Source organism: Zootermopsis nevadensis, unplaced genomic scaffold (genome assembly GCF_977971745.1).
Source record: "Zootermopsis nevadensis isolate Lab colony 2312 unplaced genomic scaffold, Znev_1.0 Znev_ptg000028l, whole genome shotgun sequence".
NCBI classification, from domain to species: Eukaryota; Metazoa; Arthropoda; class Insecta; order Blattodea; family Termopsidae; genus Zootermopsis; species Zootermopsis nevadensis.
This window is the reverse complement of record NW_028259160.1, coordinates 19,022,262-19,049,292: the sequence shown is the minus strand read 5'-3', so window position 1 is coordinate 19,049,292 and position 27,031 is coordinate 19,022,262. Positions and strand designations below refer to the sequence as shown.

The window sequence follows — 27,031 nt, the reverse complement described above, 5'->3', positions numbered from 1 at the left end:
GGACAGAATTGGTGATCTGTGACTTTATTTTCTGTAATTTGTTCACCCAAAAGAACAAATTTGACTTGGCATCGTCCTTTTCGATTTGCCTATGTTCGAAGCTAGAGAGGACAGCCCTGTCAGGTCTCGAACCATAGACGGTTTATCGGTGTTGTGGCCTTCGTTCTGTAATCTCCTCTTCAGAGCAAACAACTTTGACCTTGGCCCCGTTCTTCAGTCGTGCTTATTGTCAGATTCGGAGACAAGTGAACCTGCCCTACCGGAAATCGAACTCCGGCCACTTTCTCTGGAGGTCCGACCTTCCTGTATTTTCTTACTGGCCTCAGAGAATACGCAAGCCACTCTAGGAACAAATCGTGTATATGTATTCTCAGACGGCAAGCGAATAAGCAGGTAAACACACCAGCCCTTTAGTTTCAAACTTACGTAAGGCCATCCGAGTGTCGGCCTCGACAGGTTATTACAATATCTGACAATGTTTATCGCCCCAAAAAATCATCATAGGACGTCGTGTGTCAGGAAGAAGACTCTGGGGCCAATATCTTCAGTGGGACTGAGATTCAGGCCATCTGTTATCTAAATCTATTTCATTCTGAGATTATAGATGCTGTATTTGAGCAGAAGACAATTAGGGCCCAACTCAGTTGCTTCGCTATGTGTTTTACGTTTCTTCAGGATAGATCCCTTCCTTGCTGTCAGTTTATTAGTTTCGTGTTTGATGCAGAGTCAGTATTTGCACGTTTCCGCTACACTTGCAATGTATGTTTTGTTGCTAGGGGCTACGTATTTCGGCAATTACGTAACCATCATCAGGTCTGTTATTGCATCATATATAATATTTGCAACTTAAAATTTTGTTGTTACAGTTATTCCGTTCAATTGAAAAATTAAATATATGTATACATGTGTGTGTGTGTGTGTTTCTTGTGGAAATGTAGGAGAATCAAACAGAAACATAATAAATCATAACGAAATTATATTCCCAGTTCTTGAGTTTTGAAAACAAGAGCGACACAAGTCTACATTGTGACAGGAAGTAGAGTAACAGAATGAGACAAAAATAGAAATTATGTTTCCCATCTCACGCTTCTCCTTTAACGAGAAGAATCAGCCAACCTCAGCTGCAAATACAATGGTTTATACTTTCCTGGCCTTAGTTGTAATATATTTGTCATATACGAGGTCTGTTCAAAATGTATCGGACCTTAATTTTTCCCACGGGAAAAAATGAAGCACGGGTAGTGTCCTTGGGGGGGGGGGGGGGGACCTTCATGCGCATGTGTGAATTTTTTCCTGCCCGCAGAGAGCGTCAGTCAGCCTGTGAGTGAGTGAGTGTAGTGAACGCCCGTCGGATTTTCATTTACCGCGAAATGACGGAACGACTTGAGCAGAGGTGTTGCATCAAATTTTGCCAAAAGCTTGGCGATACCCAAGTGGAAACCTTTCGGAAGATTCAGCAGGCTTTCGGCGACGATGCCATGAGCATCACACGAATTAAGGAGTGGTGCAACCGCTTCCAAGATGGCCGCACGTCGGTGGACAGTGAACCACGTTCCGGTAGGCCCTCAACAAGCCGAAATGACGAGGTCATTGACCAAGTGTGGACTTTGGTCATGCTGGACCGTCGTGTCACCGTCCGAGAACTTGCGGACGAGGTCACCCGTCTCCTTCGTGATGCTGTGCGGCGCAAACGACCGGACCTGTGGGCGGCGGGAACTTGTCAGCTCCATCATGACAAAGCACCCGCCCATTCTTCGCATCTGTTCAGGCTTTCTAGGCCAAACACAACATTCCTCTGGTTCGTCAGGCTCCCGACATGGCTCCTTGTGAAAATGCCGCTGAAAGGGACCCGATTTGAGTCACGAGAAGACATTTTGCAGAACGCGACGGCCCAGCTGTACTCTATTAACAAAGAGGCCTTCCACAAATTTTTCCAACAATGGAGGCACCGCTGGGAGAAGTGTGTGCAGTCCCAAGGAGAGTACTTTGAAGGGGATTAGGGTTTCAGACCTCCAGGTGAGTAATTGTATTTTTCCGGGCCAAAGGCCCGATACGTTTTGAACAGACCTCGTATTTACTGTTGAGGTAACCAATGACTAATTTGATCTTTTCGCCTCATATTATTAATGCGATATGTTGAAGGAAGGTGTAATGGGCATGTAGCACGCATGGGACAAATGAAATGCACGCAGAGTTTTAGTCTCAACGCCTGAGTGGCCCAAGGGCAGATGTTAGTGTATGAATAAGGAAGTGTGATGTAATAGTATGGCTTGGGTTCAATTGACCCTGTGCAGGGACCAGTCGCGACGCCGAGAACTTGTAATTCGTCATTCCGTGTAGCTTACAGTAACCACGAAAGAATCCGATCTGTCGGTCTGTGTCCCTCAAGCCTTGTTTCCGCTCTCCCGTTAAAAGCCCGTGAGAGAAACTGCAAACAGGCAAGTTAGTCTTTGAACGTAAGATTTTGATTCCAAATAAACCCTGCAGCAAAGGAGATAATTTCTGCACAGACTCTATTTATGTGTTTACGAGATTATTATAATGTTTTCGTACGAAAAGTTAAAGCCATCGTGGGAGTTCAAAATATTCAGAAACCGCAAACTTTTGCTTGTAGCGGGCACTGACGAGAAGTGTTGATAGACTGGCGAAGTTGAAACAAGAGTTCCATCATTTGAACTCCTCGCCCCTTGTTGACGGAGTGATGAGACGATGAGATTGGAAGCGAATGCAGAAGGCGCGGAAAACATCTTAGGCAGAAATCGGGAAGGATTGGGGACCACACGTAAGATAAAAAATTAGCAGAGGATAATAATAATATTAATAATAATAATTTAAAAAAATGGAAGTTAATGGAACAGAATGTGTGGTTGTAGACTGTGTGACCAGTGAAAAGTTCAGGATCATAAATATTTTGTTTCTGCAGAAATGCTGGAAATGTCTTGTGTCCGCTGATCGACAAAGGGATTTGTTCCATTGGAATTAGTAAGTCAGTCTGACGCTGCTGAGTGGAGAAAGTGCTCCTGGTCGTGCGAGATGTATGCAATCCGGTGTTGCAGCCACGTGAATTCTTTATACAGCATGCAATGAATTAAATTGGTCTAATCCATCAGGATCTCATAACGCACCAAACTAATGGCGTCTGGCTCAATATGAATTCAAATTTAGATCAGACAAGTAGTGATGTCGTTCCCGTAATTTAATAATTCGCCTTCTGCAATTTCTCTGACGATGCTGTAGAACGTCAGCAAACAACAGAGAATCGTAAAGTGAGTAAATAATTGACCTGTCTGTAGGAAGTAAATATTTTTACCGTAGTCCTTATACGTGACATAAAACAGTGTCGGTCTAATTTTTATTAGTCCTGTATTCTTGCGTTTGAAAAAGTTAATTTACAAGTAATCCGAGGACGAAATGAGATATAAAATACAAAATTAATTTTTGCTGACCTAGAAGTTTACTTTGCTTAAACAATTCACACACGTCGTTTATGAGTGGGCGTTAACCAGAGGCAGAAGAATTTTTAACTGAGACCTTTGTAGCGCGCAGAGCAAAACACAAATTCCGTACACCCCTAAATCTTACATCAGGGCAAACAGATTTCGTCACCAGTGCAATTATATTTGGAACTTCGTATTATTGTTAATGCTAGTAAATTGTTAGAATTATAAGACATGTCCTTACAACGTGAAAGAAATTTAAAGCTGCAGCCACTAAATATTCTGTAATATAAAGCACTGTAATTTATGGCATTTTAACAAAATTTTCGTTTGTAATATAAGTATGATAAAGATTTTAAAGATGACCTTTTTTGGAGAGTCGAAACATGTCGATCTAGATAGAGTTAGTATTGCATAGCCCGGTAATTGTTAATTTTGGTTTGTGCATTCCCGGACAATAATTACATATTCGCTTCGAAAAATAAATTTTGAATTTAAGAAATGTATTGCTCTAGACCAGTGTTGGGCAACCTTTCTTCACTCGCGGCTCCCTAAATATTGTCGAAGAGTCATGGCGGCACATCAACCCCATTTTGCAAATCGCGGGGGAGGTAGATGGTTTATGGCATTGATTGGCCACGACAATTTCTTATAAATCGATCCCAACCGAAAAATGTTCTATTTGATGTTTATAATTACCCATCTTCATTATTACGCCATTAGTTTCAAATAGATTAAAATATATATTTCCTATCGTTTGATCCAAAATGTATTAACCACGTGTAAACATTTGAACTTACAGATAGATCGCAGAAAAATACACAGTGACAATGAAAGTAAATGGGAGGTGCACGTGTTTTGCTCCAAAGTGTTTTTGTTGTTTTCCAATTCCATTTTGTAAATCTTGTCTGTCCCTTGTGTGCCCGATCATAATAAAGTAAAATAAAACTGAGAAAGGGCGGGAAACAAGATTAACAATTATGTGCCTCATTATGGTTTTAATTATAAAATGAGGTGAAAATTTCGCGGCACACAGGTTGCGCATCTCTGCTCTAGACGAGTGATCTTCTCACAGTGGCCGCTTTTAGTGTTTCCAAGATGGAGTTCTTGCCAGGGATGTCATCTGAATACTTACCTGAGAAAAGCTTACAGTTCTATTATTATTTAATACTTTGCCTGCTTTGTTTATTGCTGTTCTATCTTTCGGTGGACTTGGCAACCCTGACTTGCATGAACTTGGCGTTTTAAGGTTTGTACCATTTGTCCGAGTCTCATTTGTTTACAGGAATGCATGTCTTGTGCTGACATCTATTATCATCAGCATCAGCATCATCATTATCCTCACCTCCACTACTCGCACTGATCAACAGTATGTTATCATTTTAATTATATAAATTCTCTGATCTAGTACGTTGTATGATTTAAATTCTTCTAATTTTAATCTAAAAGACTTAATTTAATTGAACTATCATTATAAAGCCTTCATGCATAAAAATTCTCCACAATTATGTAATTTTAGATAAAATCTTTGTTGTTACCATTCTATATATTTTATTCTGTTCTTCTTGTGTGCTGCATCTGTAATTGGCCTTCCAGCTGTTGATACAGCACACCAATGATAAAGAACTTAATTGAATCATAATTACTGTCATCATCATTAATATTATTCTTGTTGCTTTTATTAAATCATCAGCAGCAGCAGCACTGCGGGATTGCATGTCCTCAGGTTGCGGACGTAGGAGAAGGCCTCTAGATAAGGAGGGTATCTCGCGAATACTTAACCTTCTACAAGGGGTGGTACCATAGCTCTTGTTTGAGCACGGGTCAGTCTTTCTCCATCTTAGAAACTCAGCTTATAGTCAAAATGTTTTCAAGGTCTCGGACTAGGAGAGATTATTTGAATTTCCTATATTGTTATCTAATTTTGTAATCCATTTTTACTTTCTTAAAATATTTAGTAGGGACTCCGTGCCACCTAACAAAGACAGTGTTTCTGCAAGTTTACATCCACTTTCTTATTTCCATTTGTGATTCAGAGGATTCAAACTTGGAAATTGACCAGCTCCCTAATAACTTGTCTGCAGATGAGTGGTAACTATTACGTGTTCATTTGACCTTGAGAAAATGACAGCTGACTGCTCTTTCTTAATACCATTCTCACCTCGTAGGAACATAAACATAATAAAAAAACACGTTTATCAAATACAAACATTTATTAACAATTTAATTATGTACACATGTTTCAGTCCCATGGGGCTGGTTTACTTTCTTTCTGTTTCTTGGAACCTTATGGTCTAAAAGACGAGGTGATTGGGGCGAAGTATTTATTCCGTTGCTCGTCTAATCTCCCTTTTGGATCTTTGCTGGAGGTCTGTTACATTTTGAATCGTGAATCTCGTTCTGTTCGAGACGACTCTCGTGTTCTGAGAGAGCTCTTTCATCTTTCTGAACCACTCAGACAGATCCTGCATATGCAAAGAAGATTCAAGTCACATTTACTGGCAACATGAACTCCTTACACTCATCAGTCTACACACAGGACTACGGAATGAACTTGAAAGAACACGTAAGAAACATGGCACTGCAGTCAGCAATGGCAGAAACAACCAAAGTTAACATCAGCGCAGATGGCATTTGAAGGGCACTGACAGGATTTACAAGAATTGACAAACCCAGGAAGAATATAAGAGGAAGACACACAGAAAATGTCACGGTTCGCTGTCCCAAACACATGCAAAAGAGAATGCAGAGAACTCCATTACCAATTTTGCACTTTAAATCGACTGGCGAAAGAAACAGCAGCAATGGGCTCGTCTGTTTTTGTATTCCTTTCTTGTTTCGAGTGGGGAAAAATAGTACAAACTGAAGTGTTATACTCTTAGGGGAAGGAGCAGAAATGCAAAGGGCGTACAACCTATTCGTTCATCCACTTTCCCAACCACCCGGTACCAAGGACTATTTTTTTTTCATGTACAATGCTCAACCACGAGGCCGCATCACTCCCTCCCCCCGTGGATACCCCCTCGCCCATTTTACAATCATCACATCTCCCACTAACCTAACCTAACCTTCTGATGCTTCCGAATCTCCCCAAAATATATTCGCCCTCAATGAAGATGGCAACAACACTGTTTGTCGAAACGTTGGGAAATATTCAACAGTCTACGCTGCTTGCTTCCGTAAACAAAAATTAAGCAATGAAACCAGTAGTCGACTTACACGTACCTGCATCGTTATTCCGTGGCCTGGTCGCGCTGTCATTTGGGAGGTCGACCTCCGGCGTTGGTGGTCGTGGTCTCTTAGTTCGCCTTTCGCTGTCTCCTGAGCTGCTCAACGTCCTCTTTCGTGGCGCAGTCTTTATACCTTTAGGGGAATGAGCAGAAATGCAAAGGTCGTACAACCTCTTCCTTCGAGAACTAGCCACGTAGAATGTTGACGGTTATCGGGCACTTGTCTTGTGAAATTATTTCGCGCGACCTCCATTCCAAGCCACGTGGTTACTAACTCACGACTGCAGCTTCATAGGTAACCACACATGGGGGCCAGAAACTATTATGAAATGCCCAAATTCTAAAGTCCTTCGACGGCAAAATGCCAGGGGTTGAGGGTCAAATGTAGGAAGTAAATTGCCCCATTTTCAATGGAAAATTCTGTGACCCGATGCTACATATCCTTCTCACAGGCCACCCCGTTCACTTAAGTCATCTGCTCTCTTATTTCGTCTTTCCTTCCTTCCAACGCCTTGATCTGTTCCGTCCTGTCCGTGGCCGCTAAACATTTCCTCGTAACCTCCTCTATTGCTTCCCTGGTCACGAAAACCTATTCCTTCATCCACTTTCCTAACCACCCGGTACCAAGGACTATTTTTTTCATGTACAATGCTCAACCACGAGGCAGCATCACTTCCCCCCCCCCCCCCCCCCGTGGATAGCCCCTCGCCCATTTTACAATCATCACATCTCCCATTAACCTAACCTAACCTTCTGATGCTTCCGAATCTCCCCAAAATATATTCGCCCTCAATGAAGATGGCAACAACACTGTTTGTCGAAACGTTGGGAAATATTCAACAGTCTACGCTGCTTGTTTCCGTAAACAAAAATTAATCAATGAAACCAGTAGTCGACTTACACGTACCTGCATCGTTATTCCGTGGCCTGGTCGCGCCTGGTCGCGCTGTCATTTGTGAGGTCGACCACCGGCGTTGGTGGTCGTGGTCTCTTACTTGGCCTCCCGCCATCTTCTGACCTGCTCAGTTTCCTCTTCTGTGACGGAGTCTTCCCGACAGCCGCAGGTGTTGTTTGCGCTGCAGGAATGTCCGTCGTTTGTGTATCTGAAGAGAAATACACGAAATATTCAGTCTGTGTTCGTGTAAGGGACACAGCGATTCTCGACACTTGAACACGTCTGCTCCAGTATATTTTCTGCTGATAAATACTCTAACATTCACTGAAGACTGCAACTACTATTCCATGTTTTAAAAATTAAAGCTGTGCATAATTCTCCCCATGAAGTCGCCTTTCTTGTTACTTCTGAGCAGTTTTATAAACTGAGTCAAGTGAATGTGGGGCAGAAAGCAGTTGTTGGACCACATTTTAACTTGCGTTGACAGAATTCAGCGTGGTACAAGCCTTTATTCTAGCAAATGCTATCACTTTCTTCATTACCCGTGTGCCCCTGAATTTTGTTTATCGTATTCAAATTCAACAAAACGTGATCCTAATTATGCGACCTGAGAGGAGATAAAGCAATTGGGTGGAAAAGGAAACTCACATCATCAGACTTGCCTCTGTACCAAAGTTTCGGAAGAATGTACTGATACCATCTTCAGCGATGGCGATGGAGGCAGTATGTTCCTCCGGAACGCAGAAATTTATTTACGTGTGCACATGGCATTACAACGCAGAGGACCAACGTCAACATGGAGTGTCCTTTTCTGGGCACATTTGAAATCAAACTCGTCTGAAGAAACACGAGTCGCAAAAAGTAGGTTTCTTCTGAAACTAAGTCACGTATCTCACCTGAGCATGAAGTGACACGATCCTGGGATCGAGCAGGGGATGGCGGGAGGTGATTATCCTTGGCGCCGAGGATCATTTCGTCATCGTAAACCGGCTCAAACGGAGCTTTCTTGGCTTTTCGAGCCATATCAGCCCAGTTGATTTTCTGTGGGATGAACACGAGTATTAATGGTGACTGCAGAGTGAAAGTCTGGCTGGCAAGGCTCAACTGGGAGCATCTCATTTGAACAGATGCTTCAGTTGTGCAGACAGAAGGAGGATTCTGAAAACAGTCTTCAGCGTGGCTACAAATTTTGGTCTCTGCTGTAAGTTATTTAGCAATAGTACAGATTGCAGGGAGGGGTGTTTGAGGATGCACCCAAGGTTCTAAGCAAGTTATTTGGAAATCTAAGGCGTGTGGCGAAAGGTTTTTTTTTAAAACGTCATCTGTCAATGATTTATGCATTCGCTTCCTAACTTGTTACTGTGAACTCATGAAGCAACTTCTGTCAGTGTTATGATATTTGTTGCAGACGATGAATTCTGCTCACTTAAGTCTTAAGATAAGTCAAGAGTCTCAAACTGTTTGGATGATACGGGAAACCTTGATTTCCTTAATACAAGTTAACGTGGCCAAGACACAGTCTAGAACTGAAACATTTAGAACAGACACGGAGACAGAACTCACGTTGAAGAACGGGTGCCTCTTAATGTCATCCACTCCGTTCTTGCCTGCACCAAGACGCTTCGTTGGATCTTTACTTAACAATCCTACGACGAAATCTTTCGCCTTAGCGGAAAACTTCGTCGGGATCACCGGATCTTGCGTCAGAATTCGGCTGTAATGGGAGAAAAGAACGCCATTCTTGTATTTGTATATAGAAAACTACATATTAAATATGCATCCATAATTAGTGTGCCTAATTCCCCTCACTTCTATCATAAGAAGCCTCATCAGTGGCTCTTTTACATGGAGATCTCTGAAGCGGGTAACACCACAGACGTTTAAGATGGATCATCTATAAGGACGCACTCAGCTTCTCAACATTTCGAACCCTTTACTGCCCTGACCCTCACAGTCAATTAGGGCCCTGTACAATCGTCAGATTTTACATGGTTTTGGTCACCAGGCGTTTTTTCTGACTGCAATTCATTCCCTGTCCTAAGGTTTATTTAGCACGTGTTTAAAGGAGCTTGGACGTCACACACTGAACTCACTCGTAAAGCTTCATGAAGTTGTCACTCTCATCATCCTCTTCTTCAAATGGTGTGGCTCCTTTTCGCATCTGATACACCATGATGCCAAGACTCCACCAATCAACCGCCTGCAACAGAAACAGGTGAAATCAGTCACTTTTCATTTATAAAGACTTCTACATGTCCACAAGAATTTAAGGGCAACAAAATTTGCGGGATCTATAAGGTGTTGTTAATTTATTGCGTTAATGTTATATATATATATATATATTAATTCTCCATTCTTCTGGCAAATGTGTGTCCGTCAGCACAAAGTTAACTGCACCAAAGACAGACGAAAGCTTCTGACACTTGTAACGTGCACTGACTATTTATCTTTAAATGATGTTATGAGCAGTTGGTAAACACACACAGATTTTGAAATATTTTTTCGTTATTGGCCCTTCCTGGAGGTAGGGGGAGGGCATTGGTTGAAGAACATCTCATCCCGCATGAAATTTGTACTTATGCATCCGTACGCTCACACTGCTACACTGCGACAGCTCCTCATTGTCAGATTGCCATTGCGTAAGAAATTACCTTGGTATGTCCTTCGCCTGTGATCATCTCAGGAGCCATGTAATGGGGAGTGCCACAGAAGGTATATGCACGTTTATTCTGTTGATAGAAACAACATTTTACATAAGTGTGACAGTAATATGAGACACAAAGCAACTAGTAACTAACTTTCTGGTAGTAAGGCTAAAAACTCTTAATATCGCTAATTCCAAAGACCACCACTGGACGCAGTTCTCATCCAGTGCCACTTTCCTCCTGCTCTCAAAATCAATTCTTTTTCTTATATTCCTCTTAACTCTGTCCCCCGATGTTCTTCCTCGTCCTTTGCCTTGGCCCTTTGTAAGGGGTTTGTCTCACCAAGACTTATCCACAAAGTTTCTCATAAAATAACATCTAAATTATTCCTCTCTTTACCTCATACAGCTTTGTTTCCATTAGAGTCTATCTTCTAACACCGGTAATTTCTGTTTATAATGTTTATATTTCTTATGGTAAAAATCCCGAAGGAATTGCGAACAGATTTGCTACAATTAAAATGGTTCTGTGCTTCTGAGTTCAGCTCCTCAATTTCTGAGTGCATCCGATGCATGTTAGTTGCACGTTCCGTTAAATATTGGTACAAGACACACAATCTGATCACGGATGAAGCGATTTTAACAACTGAAATACGTACAACCTTTATGATTCTTGTATTCTGACGTCCGTCAGACAAAGCGTACTGACAGTGGTCCACGCAGCTCCTGCATTGTCGGCCTACGTTTTCCTGTAGCTGGACTAAGCAACAAAAGGGCCTCAGGTGGAAATTAAATTTACCTTCTGACGAGGGTGGAACTTCTTACAGAGGCCGTAATCAGTGATCCTCAAGTGGCCACTGGAGTCTATGAGGATGTTCTCGGGTTTTAGATCGCGGTAGATGACGCCCATCTGGAAAAAACAAAACAAAATTAACAAATTGCTTCTGTTCTGTTGTGTTTCCGTACTTATTGTGGCTGTGAGATGCACACCCAGCAGTTTGCTTTTCTGCTACGCTGTAGCTGCTCTGACTAATTTTATTAAGTTATGACTATGCTCATGAGTCAGGAAGTTTCATGTCACTGGGTCTGAAAGCGGAGGAGGAGGAGGATTAGGGACAGGAACCCTGTGATCTTAACAAATTACCTTTTCTAACACAACTCATAAAAATAATTATTTTTCTACCTAATGATCACAATCGTAATTTCCCAAACTGTTGGCTGTCATTTTCAACCAGACACAGAAATGGGCTATTTGAACGTGCAAACAAACAAACAAACAAACAGACAAATACTGTATTTGTTAGGCAGTTCATTGGCGAGGTCTGCAGTGAGCTTACCTTGTGCAGGTGTTCGATACCGAGGACGATTTCGGCTGTATAGAATTTAACATCGCCCTCTCGAAGTTTACGTTTGTGGAACAGAAGCTTACATAAATCTCCACCTTCCATAAAGTCTGTGAACACATTGAAAATAACAATATTTCCAGACCTCCTTATTTTAACGACCATTACTCTTACTAGATGTCAGCGAATAGTAGTGTATTGCATATTAAATTCGACAAAATGTAAGTGTAAAGGTTGAAGGGTAACATAGTTTAACAAGAAGCAAGGAATTCTTCCCTAATTCGGCTGCGAATTCTGAATCTCTACTAAACGTAGTTACACACTTCAGTTCGTTGCCATTCAGGACCCAAACACCCAGTCGCGGTTCTGTCCCGAACATGAGAGCAGTTCTTCATGTACTCACCCATCACAAGGTGCAGATCAGATTTCGTCCGGAAGGTGTAGTGCGACTTAACCAGGAATGGGCTGTCGCCTACCTCCGCTGACACGCTGCACTCCGTCATCGTGTGCTGGTAAGTTTTTATGTTCTTAGTGAATTCCTTAATTTTCATTGTCTTCATAGCGTATAATTTTCTCTCATTGAATCCTCTACTCTGCTGAACCAAGTGAACCTCCCCGAAACCTGTAAAATTTCATCTGTGTTACTAATTGATGCCCTTTCAACAAACGGTTCTCACGTAAGAAAACAAACTCCTCATACAGATTAGGAGTCAGTACAATTTCTATGCAGCGTCTAAACTTCTTGAGTAAAAAAGAATTTTTCAGTATATTCTGTAGTCAGTTTAGAAAAACACTAGAATCACTTGCAGTAAGTGCGAAAGTTTTTGTAGTTTCTAATTATTGGAGCACATAATTTCAAGTAAGGGATATGAATAGCCCTACTAATTGAGAGTAACATAATAAAACTTTATTTAATCTTATTACAGGTATTCTATAATTAAACTTTTCCTGTTATAATACTTCTGTGCTAAATCTCTTCGAAGGGTTGATTGACCAAGTCACACGAGCTCAATGCCCGAATTCATTACTTTCCACCTTGTTTTGAATCTACCCACAAATAAACTTTTACAGGCCATAGGTTGAAAATTATCTACGTCAGAACAGGCTCTACATAATTCTCAGTTTGAAAATAACTAGATATGTCACTCATCCGTTAAAATGGTGGTGGCGGGACACAAATTAAAATCTCATTGACGTCAGGAACAAGGACCGCGCCACAGAAATGTCCTGTCAGCCTCTACGCGCACATTTCACTCTCGATTGAGTTGCAGTGCCCGGAGGTAGCGGTGAGATGCTCGTCTCCTCATTGTCTGCTGCTTAAGAATTGCGTTTGTGAAAGTCCACGGAGATGGCAAAAGATTCAGTGCGGTTCCGTCGACGTTAAGAATTCTTCTACCCTGTTATGAACTAGACCTAGCGTCACACAGAGGATCAGTAAGGAGACAACGACAACGAGGAAGCATTAGTAACAGCTCCGATTAGCCAATGTACTTTGCTAGGAAGGCGTTCAGTAACTTGTCAGTCATCATAGAAAAACGTAAAAATAAATCAGTTTTGTTGCTGATACATTTCCATTGTCTTACAGAAAGGATAAATAAATCCTGCGTTATTTTAAATTATCTCCCACGACTTATTCTGACTTCTAGAAACAAGGAAATATCGCAGATGATTACGATGCGTTAATTCCATGGTCCTCGGAACTTTGATAGCGACGGGGATCTGAGTGGAGGAAGAAGGTTGTGCTCAGACAGTTGTTAATAATTGCAATTTTTATATAGCGAAATAATTTGTAACTAATGTTCAGTATCTTTAAATATTCTGTAGTCACGTGCCTGTAAAAGTTGTGACTAATTCAAAACTGGGGATGGGCTCCACTTTCCTTGCTCCTGCTGATACTACTACTAATAATAACAATAATAACTTTACTGCTAGTCTCCTGCCAATCTGTCCATGAAAGTTCGGGTAATCAGGTTCGCGTTCTATAAGCAGAAAAATCGGCTCAGAATTAACAGAAACCTGCACTTACCTCCTTCTCCTATCACCTTCAGGGGTTTAAAATCGTCTACAGTGATATCGCCGGTCCGTGGTTGTTTATCTGTAACAGAGCATCAGAATTACAGGTTTAACCGTGAAGCAACTTTTTTTGCACTAATCACTATATTAATCTTACGAGTAAAATAAACCATGATCCTGAAATGTACAAGGTTTCTGTGGGCTGGACACGTAGCACTCACGAGGGTGCCTCGTTCCTCCCAAAACCCTTTAAATTCAACAAGCTATGCCCCTTTGCTGGGAAAGAAGGCGGCGCAACGATTATGTGTGCTAGGTCCGCTCATCAATAGGAGAAGTGGCCTGTCCATCAGGAACGGTGTGCTGCTCCATAAGCAGCTCATCCGTCCCATGATGGGTTACGCATGCCCGATCTGGAGGTCAGCTGCCCGCAGCCACGACCGGAAGCTGCAAGTTCTGCAATCCAAGTGTCTTCGCATTGTTACTAACGCGCCCTGGTACGTTAGTAACAGGCAAATACATGAGGATCTGGGGGTCCCTTTCTTTGCCGACCACATCAGAGCACTGACTGAGAGATTTGACTCGAGGTTAGCTGGTGTGGGGAACCCCTCAGTTCGGCAACTCGGGAGGCACTCGTGCCGAACGAGGGCTGCCAGAGGTCGCCCAAGGGCTACCGAGGGCGACCGATGTTCAGCAGGCCAGCCGAGGCTGTCCCCAAAAGACGGCCAAGTCGGCACAACGAGTGGTTAGACTACTCGGCTACCCTGCCTGAGGTTTTCCGTGCTTTTCCTCAGTTGTAAGGCGAATGCCAGGGTATAATTTAATAGGGGCACGGCACCCCCCGGCTGAAGTGATCTTCCCCCCATGCCGCAGAGGCCTTCAGCCGAAACGGCCCCTCCCTCTCTGGGTTCAAACCCCAGAGATCCAACCAACCAAATTCCTTTGGACAACTTGCCTGACGGGATGACCTCCCATCAGCAGCAACAGATCCCAGTTTGAATGGTCGAGGCTCCCGCCACGACGAAACCCCGTTAGTGTTAGCAAAAGTTCCGTTTTTTATATTAAGACCGTTTACCATTTCCAGCAATGCGCCTTGTGCACAGGAATGCTTTCACCTAGGTAGGGACGATGCTTGCGCTTGCGCAGGACTCCGCCCTTAGATAGCTTTTTGGTTGGCCTTTGCTGACCATAATGTCATTTCCTAGGTGCGCCAACGTACCTCTGGCACGGGGTAAGGATTACTCATACCCCGGGCTGAGGTCCCATTGTCAAAAGCACGTCCCAGGCTCCAGCCTGTCGCTGGCCAGACACAAGCCCGCATAGCATCTACGTTAAGCTACAATCCTAAAATATAAATCTAACAAATTTCCAATATATTATAATTATAACTTTTGATTTAGAAAGGTACTATCAAGAGCAAAACCTAACTTAAGCCCCTTTCTTTGCACACTAACCGGATTGACGGCCGGAAGTCGAGTTCCTGTCCATCTCTGGTTGCTTGTTCGTCATCGAACTCAGAACAGGTTGTCACAATGTCCTTGATGTAATTTCTTCGTCTGTTGACAAAAAAATCGGGATTATCCTCAGGCACCTGTAGTCAAAAAAGATATATCCTGTTACCTTCCATCAGCGCTCTATTAAATCCAACACGAAATTCGGAACACACGAAATACAAATTTATACTACGTACTTTACATTGTTGGAAATAACAGCACTGAAGCATTCTTTACATGCGCCATTTTTGGCGAAGGAAGCTTTATGGCCAACCCTGTGCCCTTATTTTGTAGCATATAGAAGGTAATGATTTCCCCTGGGTTGTATCTCCAGGAATAAGAAAGTTTTATGTATTATTCATCCTTGGACGCAGTAGCGTATATGAATTTTGGACAATCCTGAGCGCTATTTAAAATCTAGGCAATTTTCCGTGGTTTTGTCTCCAAGAGGAACGCTTGTGCGTTTATTTTTTTTTTTTCAGCGACGAGCGTTGCCTTGTACATCCCTTAGCCCAATTTGGGAAATAATTCGATAAACCGGCAATTCTCCCCCCATTGTTCCTCTCCAGTTAGTTATTTGTTTCGCGTTTTTCACGACTCGCTATTTGGGAGAGACGCGTGGCCGACGCTCTCCGTTGCAATGCACCGGTGAATACCGCGCCACTGCCAGGCGCGAATTTTGAATGTACATTCGAATTTTTAGAAATTTTTTTCGCACCCTTGCACAGCGAATCAGCAGCTGAAATTTTGTGTACAATCATTACTAGATGGGCTCTGCAGACGAGCAAAGTTTCAGGTGAGGTTTCGACACGACCAACCGAACCATTCCCTCGTCAGTGCGAGTAAGAGTGTAATAAATTAAGATATTGTAGGTGCGTCATATTGTGATTTATTTAAATAGTATTAAAAATATATTAAAACACAATATATAAAACACAATAAAGATAGTTCTGCATACTCTAAACACATTCTCAATACAGGACATGCTTACAACACAATTGATGAAACAATGGACATATTAAAAATAGTAAAAAAACAAAAGACACAGAGATACATTAGAAAAATATCACATATATCAAACTTATAAACAAAACATATGCCTTAATGATAATAATATTTTACTTAACAACCCCATTTTTAATGCACTCCAGTACCTTGACCTCAACCCTGACAAACCACCTTTCACCCACTAGCACCGCAGTCAATAACCAGCCACGATCCGATACAGTATAACTCCAATCTCTCCTAATACTGCTACGATATTACTTCTTGGGTAAGTTTACATGATTACTTTCAGCTATTTATTTTGTTTTCTATATTCAATTTTCATTAATAGTATTGAAACCTTTACTTCACAGTCCAATATACACAACATTGGCATCACTACGAAATACAATCATATTAGTGACATGTGACACAACAACGGATGAAGATACAATATGAAGGACCTGAACATGATAAGAAAAATGAAAACTAAAAATCATTAAAAATCAGTAAAAATCAGTAATTCAGTTAAAAAGTTAATAACATAACACCTGATGATGGCTATATATAGCCGAAACATGTCGTAAAATGTTCCACATGTAAATTGAGTACTCGATACGGAACGTAAAATGATGTTTTAATCTTTTAATTATCTTATATTGTGATTGACGGCCAATTTTAATATATTTTTAATACTATGTAATAAATTACTTGATTAAGATAAGTAATTTTGACAACAAACCCTCTTTCAGACCACAGACCAATCGTTCAGTTCACTGCTGTTTAACTGGATGGTGTATTCAGACGCCTGAACATTTTTAAACTGCACAGTCCGACTTGTGAGCCTTTACTTTGAACCTTTCGTAAGGTCGTATGATACTCTTTTCTTGGGTTATTAATCGACGGTCTGTTCCCTAGGTAGATTGACTAAACGATTATTAATATTGAATGAAAAACAAATTGAAAACATTAGTGTTCAATGACAAATGTGTAATGATTACATATTTAGTGTTAGAGACTACTATCTAATCTTATGGTAACCGCGATTAAGAATCCTCGAAACTTTTCAGTGACATTTCGGGAACCAGGGGACAAGAAACATTTTGAGAAGCGTTGTATTGCAGTACTCTGTTCCACCGATCGATTTTGTTTGCGTAGGTAATATTTCCCCAACCTGTAGCTCGCGGGCAACGCCTAAGCAATTCCACACGTTTCCTGGCAAACTACGAAAGAGACTTAAGCCACTTCTTTATTCCCAAGTGACTCTGACTTAAGTCCGGAACTCAAATAACTTTGTTGATGATGGCCGACGTGTGTGGTTGCTATCATTTGGATGCTTAAAAATTACACACAAACTCTCAAAATACCACAGACAATTACAAATGCAAAATCAAATAATAATATTAATAATAAATAGGAAACCCTTGTCTCACCCTTTGTGAATAGGAACAGAACTCGATGTCCACAGGAGCAAAATTTTAATCAGAAAATAAATATAAAGAGTGCAGGACACTGTCACGAAATTGTTGATAATTCACAGAAGATAAATACACGAGTTATTTTCAAAGGTTTTCATAAACAATGTAAGCACAAAATTATCTAGACCACAACGCACTTCATCAACAACCGATTCATAAGGCAATCCTTTCCAAAGTAACGAATCCCGATTGGTGACTGCAATATATACCAGTACAACGAAGCTGACGTAACCTATGACGCAACAGTCGGTAAAGGAGTGCAATAAGGTTCATTCAGGCTATTACACTGCGTGCGTAAGAAATAGAAAATGAACCTTATGGCATGCCGGCCGAGATTGTTGCACGTGACCGTCGCAGATATGTTTTACAAATTCCAATCTTTCGCGCAGGTGTTAGTATTTTATAAGAACACCTGCATTCCATATTTACACATTTTTTCTAGTTACACGAATACTAAGAGAATTACTCCAAGTTATAATTTGGTTACATTCCATCATAAATGTAAGAAGTCAATAATTAATATTAAAAGTTTTCTCTGTAAGAAGGAAATCGATTTAAAACTATTGAAAAGAGGCTTGGGGTAAATTTTTAAATTTCATTTGTCCTATTTTAAAAACAACGTCGTGTTTTAAAGACGATTTTTAGGACCTTGGGCGCTGTTGAGCCCATCGCCCTGGGCGAGAGAAAAATGTTTCCTTCCTTCGAATCCCGGCTGAGATGTTTTCTGTTGTTCGGACAGAGATGAATGGCGCTAAGGCAAATTTTGTTTGTTCCTGGGAAGGGATCTCATTGGCTAAGATCACAAACCCAAAAACTGTCCTGAGATAGAGAAGACGAATTTGTAAGAAACTGTCGTATTTGCCTTTAGTAAATACCGCAGAGTCTGCTGGTCACGTGTAAACTCGAGATTGGGGGTTGACGTGTTTCTTCACTCGTTCGCTTACGGCCCGTGAAGGAAAAACGTGGCGTGATTGTTCGTTTTGACCAATGAGCGAACACAGGAAGGTCGGAACTCTGGGAAAAGGGTCCTGAGTTCGATTTCCTTCAAGGGCGGTTCCTTTAGCTCCGAAACTAAGATAGACAGAACAACGGAGCCAGGATCAGAGGGTTCCCCCCCCCTCTCTCTCTCTCACTCCCCCGAAGAGGAGATTACGGAAACGAAGGCCTCGACAGTGGGTTCGATTCCCGACAAGGATGGTTTCTGTTGACGGGAACGCAACCGAGATAGAAGAACGACGAGAGGAAATTGCAGGTTCTAAGGTCACAGACACGGATACAGCCCTCGGTTCGAGCATTTCTCTTAAGGCGTTGGTTTCTGAGGTAATTTTTACGGCGTATTAAACGATACACGTTTACTGATTAGGCCTATAAGCTACCAGATGTCTCAAAATTAAGGTGCTGATATTTTGTGGTTATAATAGACCATATTTCTTATTTATTCATAGTTTATTTAACTACTCATTTTCGGTAGCTCAGAGTAGCGCAGGAGCATTCAATCCATTGATAAATCCGAGTACATAAATAATTTTATTATTTCGAGAAACAAAAACCAGCTTCATTTTGCATTCCTGTTGATTTACAAGTATGCTACCGGATGTCTCAAAAGTAAAGTGCTGTTCAATTTGTATGTTTACCCTTATTTAAGAAAAGTTGTTGTGGTAATATAATTTACCGCATTCGACCGGCGGCTGAATAAAGCATGTAGTTTGGTGGATAAAAATGAATAGTGTATGAAAATGTGCTCCATTAATAAGTTTTTGTACACACGAATGTTTTTAAAGCACTAGACTGACTACCAACTCTCGACAATTGGTTTTTCATCTCAAGCGTGAACCAAGAAACTGGGGGCAGCCGGTCCCAACCTGTTGGTCTACTACGATTGGATGAAATCGATATTTTGGGCGTGCTTTAAGAGGGCACACGAAATGGATCGAACTTTTAGATTATGTTGCGGCAGAGTTTCATTAATCTGAGAGGCGGCTTCAAATGGCGGATGCTAAGTTTGTTATGAATTGTGAATTGCAGAGGGTAAATGTGTAAATGATTTGAGGAACTGCTAAGGAATTTGCCTTCGTCAAGGTGGGGATTGTCTCGTTGCACAAGATTCGAACAGAAAATTGCTTAGATAAAATGTCAGCTTTTTCTTGAGTACTTCGTGTTTTTACTTTCGTTAAGATAGAGAATTTTCTGGTGTTGATTCCGATCTTGCCGCAGATAATTCGTTAATTTGTTCCTGTGCTCAGGCTTCATCTTCACGCTTCGGTCAGCTTGACCCTCGGTTGTCAGGGGATACCAGGCTAGGTGGGCCCCAGAAACAAGACTGGTCACAGAGAGAGGGAGGAACTTTGCCCCGTAGTTTACACAAAACCAGGATCATGATTGACTATGGCCGCCAGATACGGAGTGTTTCCAATACGCATTCGCGGACAGCCGACATGGGGTGACTCTGCGACTTGGGGGTTGGGCGTGGCCTCTAACTGGGACGGATTGTTTGCTACGACTTCAGCTGGACTAAGCGTGATCAAAGGTAAAAGACAAATAACTTTTTCTTGTTCTCATCTGCTCATTAACGTGATGCATGCGATATCATCATTTGTGTATGTTGGCTACGTGAGAATTATGATATTTCTTATGCCCACAGTTTATATGTGCACTATTTTTTTATTCAGCCACAAGAAGGAGCCTCGAGATGACATTTATTCGGTTGAGAACATGTGATTTAATTCTCTATCACTCAACGTTAACTTCTGGGTAAAAAGCAATACTTTGAGAAAGTGGTCAAAGGAACAGCAGGAAACGAGAATAGAACTGTGGGACAATCAGCAGAAGACAGGAGCTCGCCACGAAGGATGTACATGTACTTTTAGATACATTTAGAGACAGGGTTATTTCAAAGTAGAGAATGAATGTAGTGCTGAATTTTGAGTATATTTTTGCCACATGTCAACATATCTTTGGTTTAGATCAGTGGTATTTAACCTGGGGTACGGGAAGACATCTTAGGGGGTATGTGAAATTTAAAATATATATATTATTTTATGAAAAACACTGAATAATCAGTAATGTAATTTATTTTAGATGTAGATTATGTACTATGTATAACTTGAATTATACACCAACAATTTTAATTTGAAGAAAAATTACATCTGAGGGTACGCGAAGAAAAAAGGTTGAATACCGCTGGTTTAGACGACAAGTGTCTTTGAGCAAATGCGTATAAAAGCAGAAATATTTTGCAGCACAATGATATTCTGTCTTATTTTACCTCAATTATGTGACTAGTAGAACAGTTCATGTGTATTGGCCAGGATATCTGTTAACAGTCTGGCAGCCAATTTCTCTAGCTTATTTAGAGTAGGCATATTGTACAGGAATGCCACCTGAGGGCATATCCAGGGGAACATTCGGATTTCCTCCTAGCCTCTCCACCAGCACTAGAATGGATTGCCAATCTTGACCTAAAATTATAATACTGTATTCTAGTATGTTATATTTGTAATGTCCATTGTGTTCTTGTATTTCATGTGTTGTAATATAGCCATAAGATAAATAAATATCTGAGAGGTTCCCGAAGCTGCAACTTCAATATTAATACTTGCATCTGTTAACATTTCTGAGATATGTGACAACAAAAATATCAATTTTTTTTCTAGTTTATGAAAAACATTAAATTTTGTGGTGAGTTTTGATCCAAAATGTACCGTCAAATTGGCAGTAAGGCAAATTTGCTCCAGAATTGTTCTGATAGGTCTAAAGTTTGAGGGTACATTATTGCCATGTTATCTTTGTGAAAATGTGTGCCATTTTTCTTTTGTGTATACTTTCTGAAAATTGATAATATCTGTAAAATGTCGATTCCAGATTATAATGCTTTTCAGCCGAATTGGGAGCTGGATCGTGCACTAATCACATGTACTGTGCCTTGGTAGGAAGTAAAGGAGGGAGGTGGAGGGACGAGAAGGTGAGGAAACAATATACCGTGGTGCAAGATATAGCATTGTTTTCCAGTGAATGGTTATAACACTACTCAAAGTACACCTAAGAACTGGCAACACCACAGTGTGGCTGCCGATGCTTCTACTACGGGGTTTCTTAACAGACTGAGGTCTAGCTACTTATCAGCAGACCTCCTTTGCGAAGATTAATCACTCACAAAGAGCAGACCTTGGCTCAGCTGCCAGTTCCGCTGAAAAACATAATAGTAACTCAGTAGTTGTACGCTACTTTGTTAGAAGCCGCATATTAAGTCTGATAAGCATAATTAATTCTGTCACTGTTTTAACATCCATTTGTTGACAATGTAGCATAACCCAAATGCAAGAATTGGCTTCTCTTTCACAGATGTGTTCTGATTTAGACAGGAAAGATGCCATTGAAATTTTCCTTGGATGTGGCATATTTTGTCAGCACATTATTAGAGAAGGATCCCATAAAACGTATAGGTAAAGGGGAGGTTTGTGTTCTGGAGATCAAGAGGCATATTCTTCTAGTTATAATACTACAAGGTTGCTAAGTATTTTAGTTCTAAACTGAATCTTTTCCCTGTTATGTACTAAGAAAATCAAGCATAGTGAGAGTACACATTTGGAGACTTTTGACATCATTTCTGGCTTATTAAAATGTTTCTGGCATAATGATGTCTTCAAAGTTTCCTCACAGGAGATGCTGTATTGTTAAGTAACTTAAAGCACGGACCATCCAAAAGACTTCAGTTCAAAACGCTTCCACTTTCTCCACAATTGAAGAGTCTTAAACCGAGTTCTTCTCGCTTCGTCGTCCCAGAATTTACAATAAGCATTCTTGTCCATACCATTAATGTTTATGCTTCATCCTACAGGGCATCAGATGGAGAGAGATGTCATAAAACGCTGCCAGCCACCTGTTGATGATGAGGTCATCATTGACACCAGACAGGACCACTTGAGTACGGAGCTCTTCAGACATTCAGAAGTCACTCAGTTGCAGGAGTGTGAAAACTTTCAAGGTCAGAACAATTACTATCTTATGTTTCAGTTAGTTCTGCATAAGAACAGGGTTAATTTCTGGTTGTTCTGCTGTCGTTAGAACAGGAGTTGGAGGCCCAGGGCTTTATGGCCTTGAAAATGATATATTAATTTAGAATGCTGTGGTTGTTCTTACATCTGTCTACTGTTATGTTGTGACTAAGTGAGCCTACTTTTAGTCTGGGATTTTCTTAAAATAACCTGATCTGAGATAATGAAAATGTTAATTTGTTATGACGGTCATAAGAATATATTTCCATTACCAAATGAAGTTTCTGGAAGTGAGCATGATCTATGCTCCAAAAATGTTACTCATTTATTGTGGCAGTGTTACAAACATACAGAGTACAATTTTGAGCACTTTTATACAATAATTTATTTATCGTCTTTACACAAACTTAAAAATGTTGTTAAAATTACTTAAAATTATAACATTTTTCCTTAGATACTAGATCTTGTTACATTTTACATTGACGACATGTTTCGATGTTATCTCATCATCATCAGGTCAATCAATTAAAATCTGTTGCACTTCTTGCTCTGCGTATATTGAATTGTTTTATTTGTTTGATTTTTTAAGTCTCTTCCATTAAATTTGAAGGCTGTGCCCGGATGCTTTAAATCGGGTTGTATGTGATGTGTTGTGTCCGATATTACGGGCACAGCCTTCAAATTTAATGGAAGAGACTTAAAAAATCAAACAAATAAAACAATTCAATATACGCAGAGCAAGAAGTGCAACAGATTTTAATTGATTGACCTGATGATGATGAGATAACATTGAAACATGTCGTCAATGTAAAATGTAACAATATCTAGTATCTAAGAAAAAATGTTATAATTTTAAGTAATTTTAACAACATTTTTAAGTTTGTGTAAAGACGGTAAATAAATTATTGTATTAATGAACACAAACATGACGCAATTAAGATATAAATTTGAGCACTTTGTTTCTTTTTACAGCTGAAAGGGTTGGGGCAAATGTAAGAATGAGTTCTTTGCATCAAAGCAATGACAAGAGTTTACATAATGCAGGTCTGAAATTTGCCTTTCTGAGTTACAGCACCCCTTTTCCAAAATTACTGCTTGGTATGGAAATTTCATAGGAGGTTCTGCAATGACCTGTATGTTTGTGCAGGCAGTAGAATAAGCCATAGATGCCAAATTTTTATTTGTCATAAAGAGGAGGAAAACATTTTCTAGATTATACACATGTATAATATGCTCCATAGAAGACTAAAAAGTTAAGACTTAGGATTCCTATACCTGGCCCCTGCTCTAGCATGGTTCTTATGGGCAGTGATATGAATGCCTTTAACTTGCATGTTCTGATATTTTGTTTATTTATTCATTAGAGCTTTACATATAACCATAGGAACTGAATGGACTTAAGTAAACATTAGTTGATTAGGATGTTAATCTTTCATATTATTGCTTTATAGGGTGTAGGAATGTTGATTTGTCGTCTTGTCTTGCAGACTCTTCCACATGCGGAAGTTGATGCCAGTCCAGTTTGGTCCTCTACTCTTTGGCATGGCACCTGATCACCCTGAATTGACGAATGTGGTAAACGCATTTACCAGTACAGCAGAGAGTCCTCAGCTAAGATTTACAGTGAATGTGACACTGGGTCGGGACATGTAACTGCAGGAACTCAGAGATGCATGTCGTGCCTTTTGTTGGTTGGTGGAGAATCACAGGGCCAGAAAAACATTCAGCCAAAATATTTAGGTATGGCTACTGAGTTGCTGATATCTACAGAATTGTGTGACTGATGAACAGAAAGGCTTCATTTTGGGTGTCACTAGGAAAGCTGTTAGCCTTATTGGCAGGGGCAGATCATAATGGAGGAACCATAATCAGCAGAGGTCCTGGCTACTTTCATCATCTGGGAAATTTGGCATCATCACCCTCATGTTGGAGGCTGCAAGGACCTGTGAAACATTGACAAGTTCTACCAGACTACATGGCACAAGAACTCATCAGTTCATGGCTAGTTCATTAGCTGCCACATTTGGTTTCCAGGGCGTTCATTGCTGTAAATGTTGAAAGTTTTGTCACTCTTCCACTGCTCCTATGAAAAAGCGTAACTTACAAATTTCATCACTTGACCTGTTGGTCTCTCACTGGCTTGCAGCAGTTATTCCTGATAGGTTTTTTTTTTTTTTGGGGGGGGGGGGTGAAAAGTCTGAAACAGTTTACAAAAATAGTCCTCTGTTACACTTCCAACAGTACAAAGTTGTAAGTGTGAAAAAGTATGTTTGTAAAGGAATTTTTGAAAGGTGAAATCATACTAGTACAGTCTCTGGCATCTCGTCAAGTGAGACAGATACCACTAATAGAAGAACTGTTGGGCTCCAAGCATTGAGGCTATTTCGTTCTGAATTTACCAAATAAAAATATGTCTCACATAGACTTTGTAGTGCTCATTGAGTAAACAGGTGTAGTTCATTCAGGTTAGGTTATGGTTCGGTTTATGTCATATTATATTATGTTTCTCCAGTACTGAAAACTTTTGTTGCTAGAGGAGAAACTTTCTCATTGTTTTGAAGCTAGTCAGTGTATAAATTTCAGGCTTAACTGCAGTATTTTCTTCCTTTGTACCTATAAACCATTTTTAAAAATATTTCTAGTATGAATGTGTACATGATTGACGGTCGCATTGTTGGCAGGCATGTGGTGTAGAAGAGACCCACATGGAAATATGGGTGTAGATGGGAGGATAATATTAAAATGGTTCATTCATGAGGACAAAGGGTGTTAGCATTGAATTAACAACAGAAGTACATCAATTCTTGGCAAGTTCATTTTGACATTTTTCATTTATCTCAAACACTAGCAGTCTCTACTGGGAGTTTCACACCATGCAACATCGATATTGCAGGCTCAGTCAGCAGTGGGATCACTGCTTCTTTACATCAGAGAATCTAGTTTTTCTTTTTAAAAAAAGTATGCAATATTCCATGTATAAGCCACACCCCAATTTTGGATGGTTAATTTTTATCAAAAACGTTCTGCTTGTACACACACAAACACTGTATTTACTTGCACTCATTCATTGTGAAATGTCTGTTCCAGGGACATTCCAGTGGTTACGAAGTATATAGCCGACCCCACAATGCACTCAATGCCTGCAGTGACACCATCGCCAAACCAGAAGTGACTGGCTTGTCAGAGTATGGACAGCAAGATTGTCATATTCTCAGCTTGCACACTTGACTTCTCGCCTGATATGAGGTATGTCTCATTCACTACAAATGAGAACTGCATCTGATGCTGCGGTGTCATGGGCTCCTACCTAAAAGTTTTGCCATGAAAATAAGTACATAGCAGTAATGAGGATAAAAGGTCAGAGGACTAATATTCAGGAGCTGACTTAAGTGAAATTCTTATTTTATGTTTCTCTAGGGGTGGGGCAATGAATTTAATGTTAAATGGCAATAATTTAACACCGTATAATAGGGCTGGATGTCCAGAAATTGAACTGAAAATTGTGGAAAGTGTTCACACTTCTGTATTTGAAGCTTGTTTAAAATATATTACATGTTTATCCATGTTAGAGTTTGGTTGTTGTGTGCTAAATCTGCTTAATTTGATTCTGCTGAAGAAACAACTTTGACTCCTTCATACTTAAATGATTATTTTAAATTGATAGTTATTTGCTTATTCATTTATAGTTTTTGTACAATTTTATAGGCTTGATTTATACAAGAGAATTTAAATAAAATTTAAAGTTATTTATATGATGATGAAACTTGATTTTAATAATAAATTTAGTCACAGTGTGGATACATTTCAGTACTTGTTGAAATCAAATTATTTTCTAATCTTTTCCATATCGTCATTAATCCTCCTATTTCTTCTCAGCTACTTGGTGTCAGGAGACGCTGATGGCAAGTGCTACGTATGGGACTGGAATACAACAAAATTGTACAAGAAGTTTAAAAATTGAGGGGATGGAAACTGATGATATATAAACGTTTGCATTTTCAGTACGCTGCCTCTTTGAAAAATATGGATTTGAATGGCTCTGTCACAAAATATTTTGTCCAACATGCACGGAAATAACTGGTACCACTGACGGAAAAAGTCCATGTCTAGTGGTAGGATTCGTCTGTAGTACTGTACCAGTGAATACAGCACTACCGCTAGGCGCGCTGGCCGCGAACCTTTTCAGTTATGCCAATTTTACAATGTACACAGAGTATTCAGAAAACACACAGCAGTTTTGATGTACTATATATTAAATAAATTTCGTCGGGTACAGAAGCGCATGAAGCATGCACAAAAAGTCTGGATGCATAAGTTTAAATGTAATGGCAGTACGAAGGCGGATAGCTGATATTTCAGAAGACACAGAAACTCGGTAAACGTACATCGTGTCAACTGCGCGTTCTCCCTTTGCACACGGTGAAAGATTTTGATTTTGAAGAACTTTCAATGTAAGGGTAGACATGACAAAAGACGAAAGGATGGAATTTCTTGCATGTATATTACTATGTATTCTTCAGAAG

At 40.3% G+C, this 27,031-nt stretch overlaps 2 protein-coding genes across 8 annotated transcripts; one reads left to right on the top strand and one right to left on the bottom strand.

The window, feature by feature from the left end:
- The first annotated feature begins 1,287 nt into the window (after positions 1–1,287).
- Positions 1,288–26,076, top strand: LOC147872392 (histone-lysine N-methyltransferase SETMAR-like). 6 transcript variants are annotated; one of them, XR_015537426.1, is made up of 8 exons: positions 1,288–2,016; positions 11,893–12,061; positions 19,758–20,041; positions 20,184–20,365; positions 21,376–21,475; positions 22,352–22,498; positions 23,996–24,248; positions 25,596–26,076. XR_015537426.1 is itself a non-coding variant. In XM_087357206.1 (2 exons), the coding sequence occupies exon 1, from the start codon at positions 1,371–1,373 to the stop codon at positions 1,998–2,000; it is 630 nt and encodes a 209-aa protein (XP_087213332.1). In that variant the 5' UTR covers positions 1,288–1,370; the 3' UTR covers positions 2,001–2,016; positions 4,723–4,947. The 6 variants fall into 6 exon arrangements, 1 of the variants encoding a protein (XP_087213332.1); XR_015537424.1 differs by having other exon boundaries at positions 20,184–21,475; XR_015537425.1 differs by having other exon boundaries at positions 19,729–20,041; positions 20,184–21,475.
- On the bottom strand, positions 5,677–17,659 carry LOC147872393 (ribosomal protein S6 kinase alpha-5-like). Of its 2 annotated transcripts, none has more exons than XM_087357187.1 (13): positions 17,470–17,659; positions 15,014–15,150; positions 13,576–13,644; positions 11,953–12,171; positions 11,544–11,659; positions 11,006–11,116; positions 10,214–10,291; positions 9,656–9,762; positions 9,126–9,276; positions 8,459–8,603; positions 7,575–7,770; positions 6,663–6,800; positions 5,677–5,902 (listed from the first exon to the last, which is right to left on the bottom strand). In XM_087357187.1, exons 2-11 carry the CDS (start codon positions 15,066–15,068, stop codon positions 7,583–7,585), a joined length of 1,239 nt encoding a protein of 412 aa, XP_087213313.1. In that variant the 5' UTR covers positions 15,069–15,150; positions 17,470–17,659; the 3' UTR covers positions 5,677–5,902; positions 6,663–6,800; positions 7,575–7,582. The 2 variants fall into 2 exon arrangements, with proteins under 2 accessions (XP_087213313.1, XP_087213314.1); XM_087357188.1 differs by having other exon boundaries at positions 15,014–15,115.
- Positions 26,077–27,031: the final 955 nt, after the last annotated feature.

Coding starts and splice junctions, on each gene's coding strand:
- LOC147872392 (XM_087357206.1), top strand. CDS start 1,371: ATGACGGAACGACTTGAGCAGAGGTGTTGCATCAAATTTTGCCAAAAG.
- LOC147872393 (XM_087357187.1), bottom strand. CDS start 15,068: ATGACGAACAAGCAACCAGAGATGGACAGGAACTCGACTTCCGGCCGT. Junction 11,117..11,543: donor GTATCGAACACCTGCACAAG/GTAAGCTCACTG, acceptor TGTTTTTTCCAG/ATGGGCGTCATCTACCGCGA. Junction 9,277..9,655: donor AACTTCATGAAGCTTTACGA/GTGAGTTCAGTG, acceptor CTCCCATTACAG/CCGAATTCTGACGCAAGATC.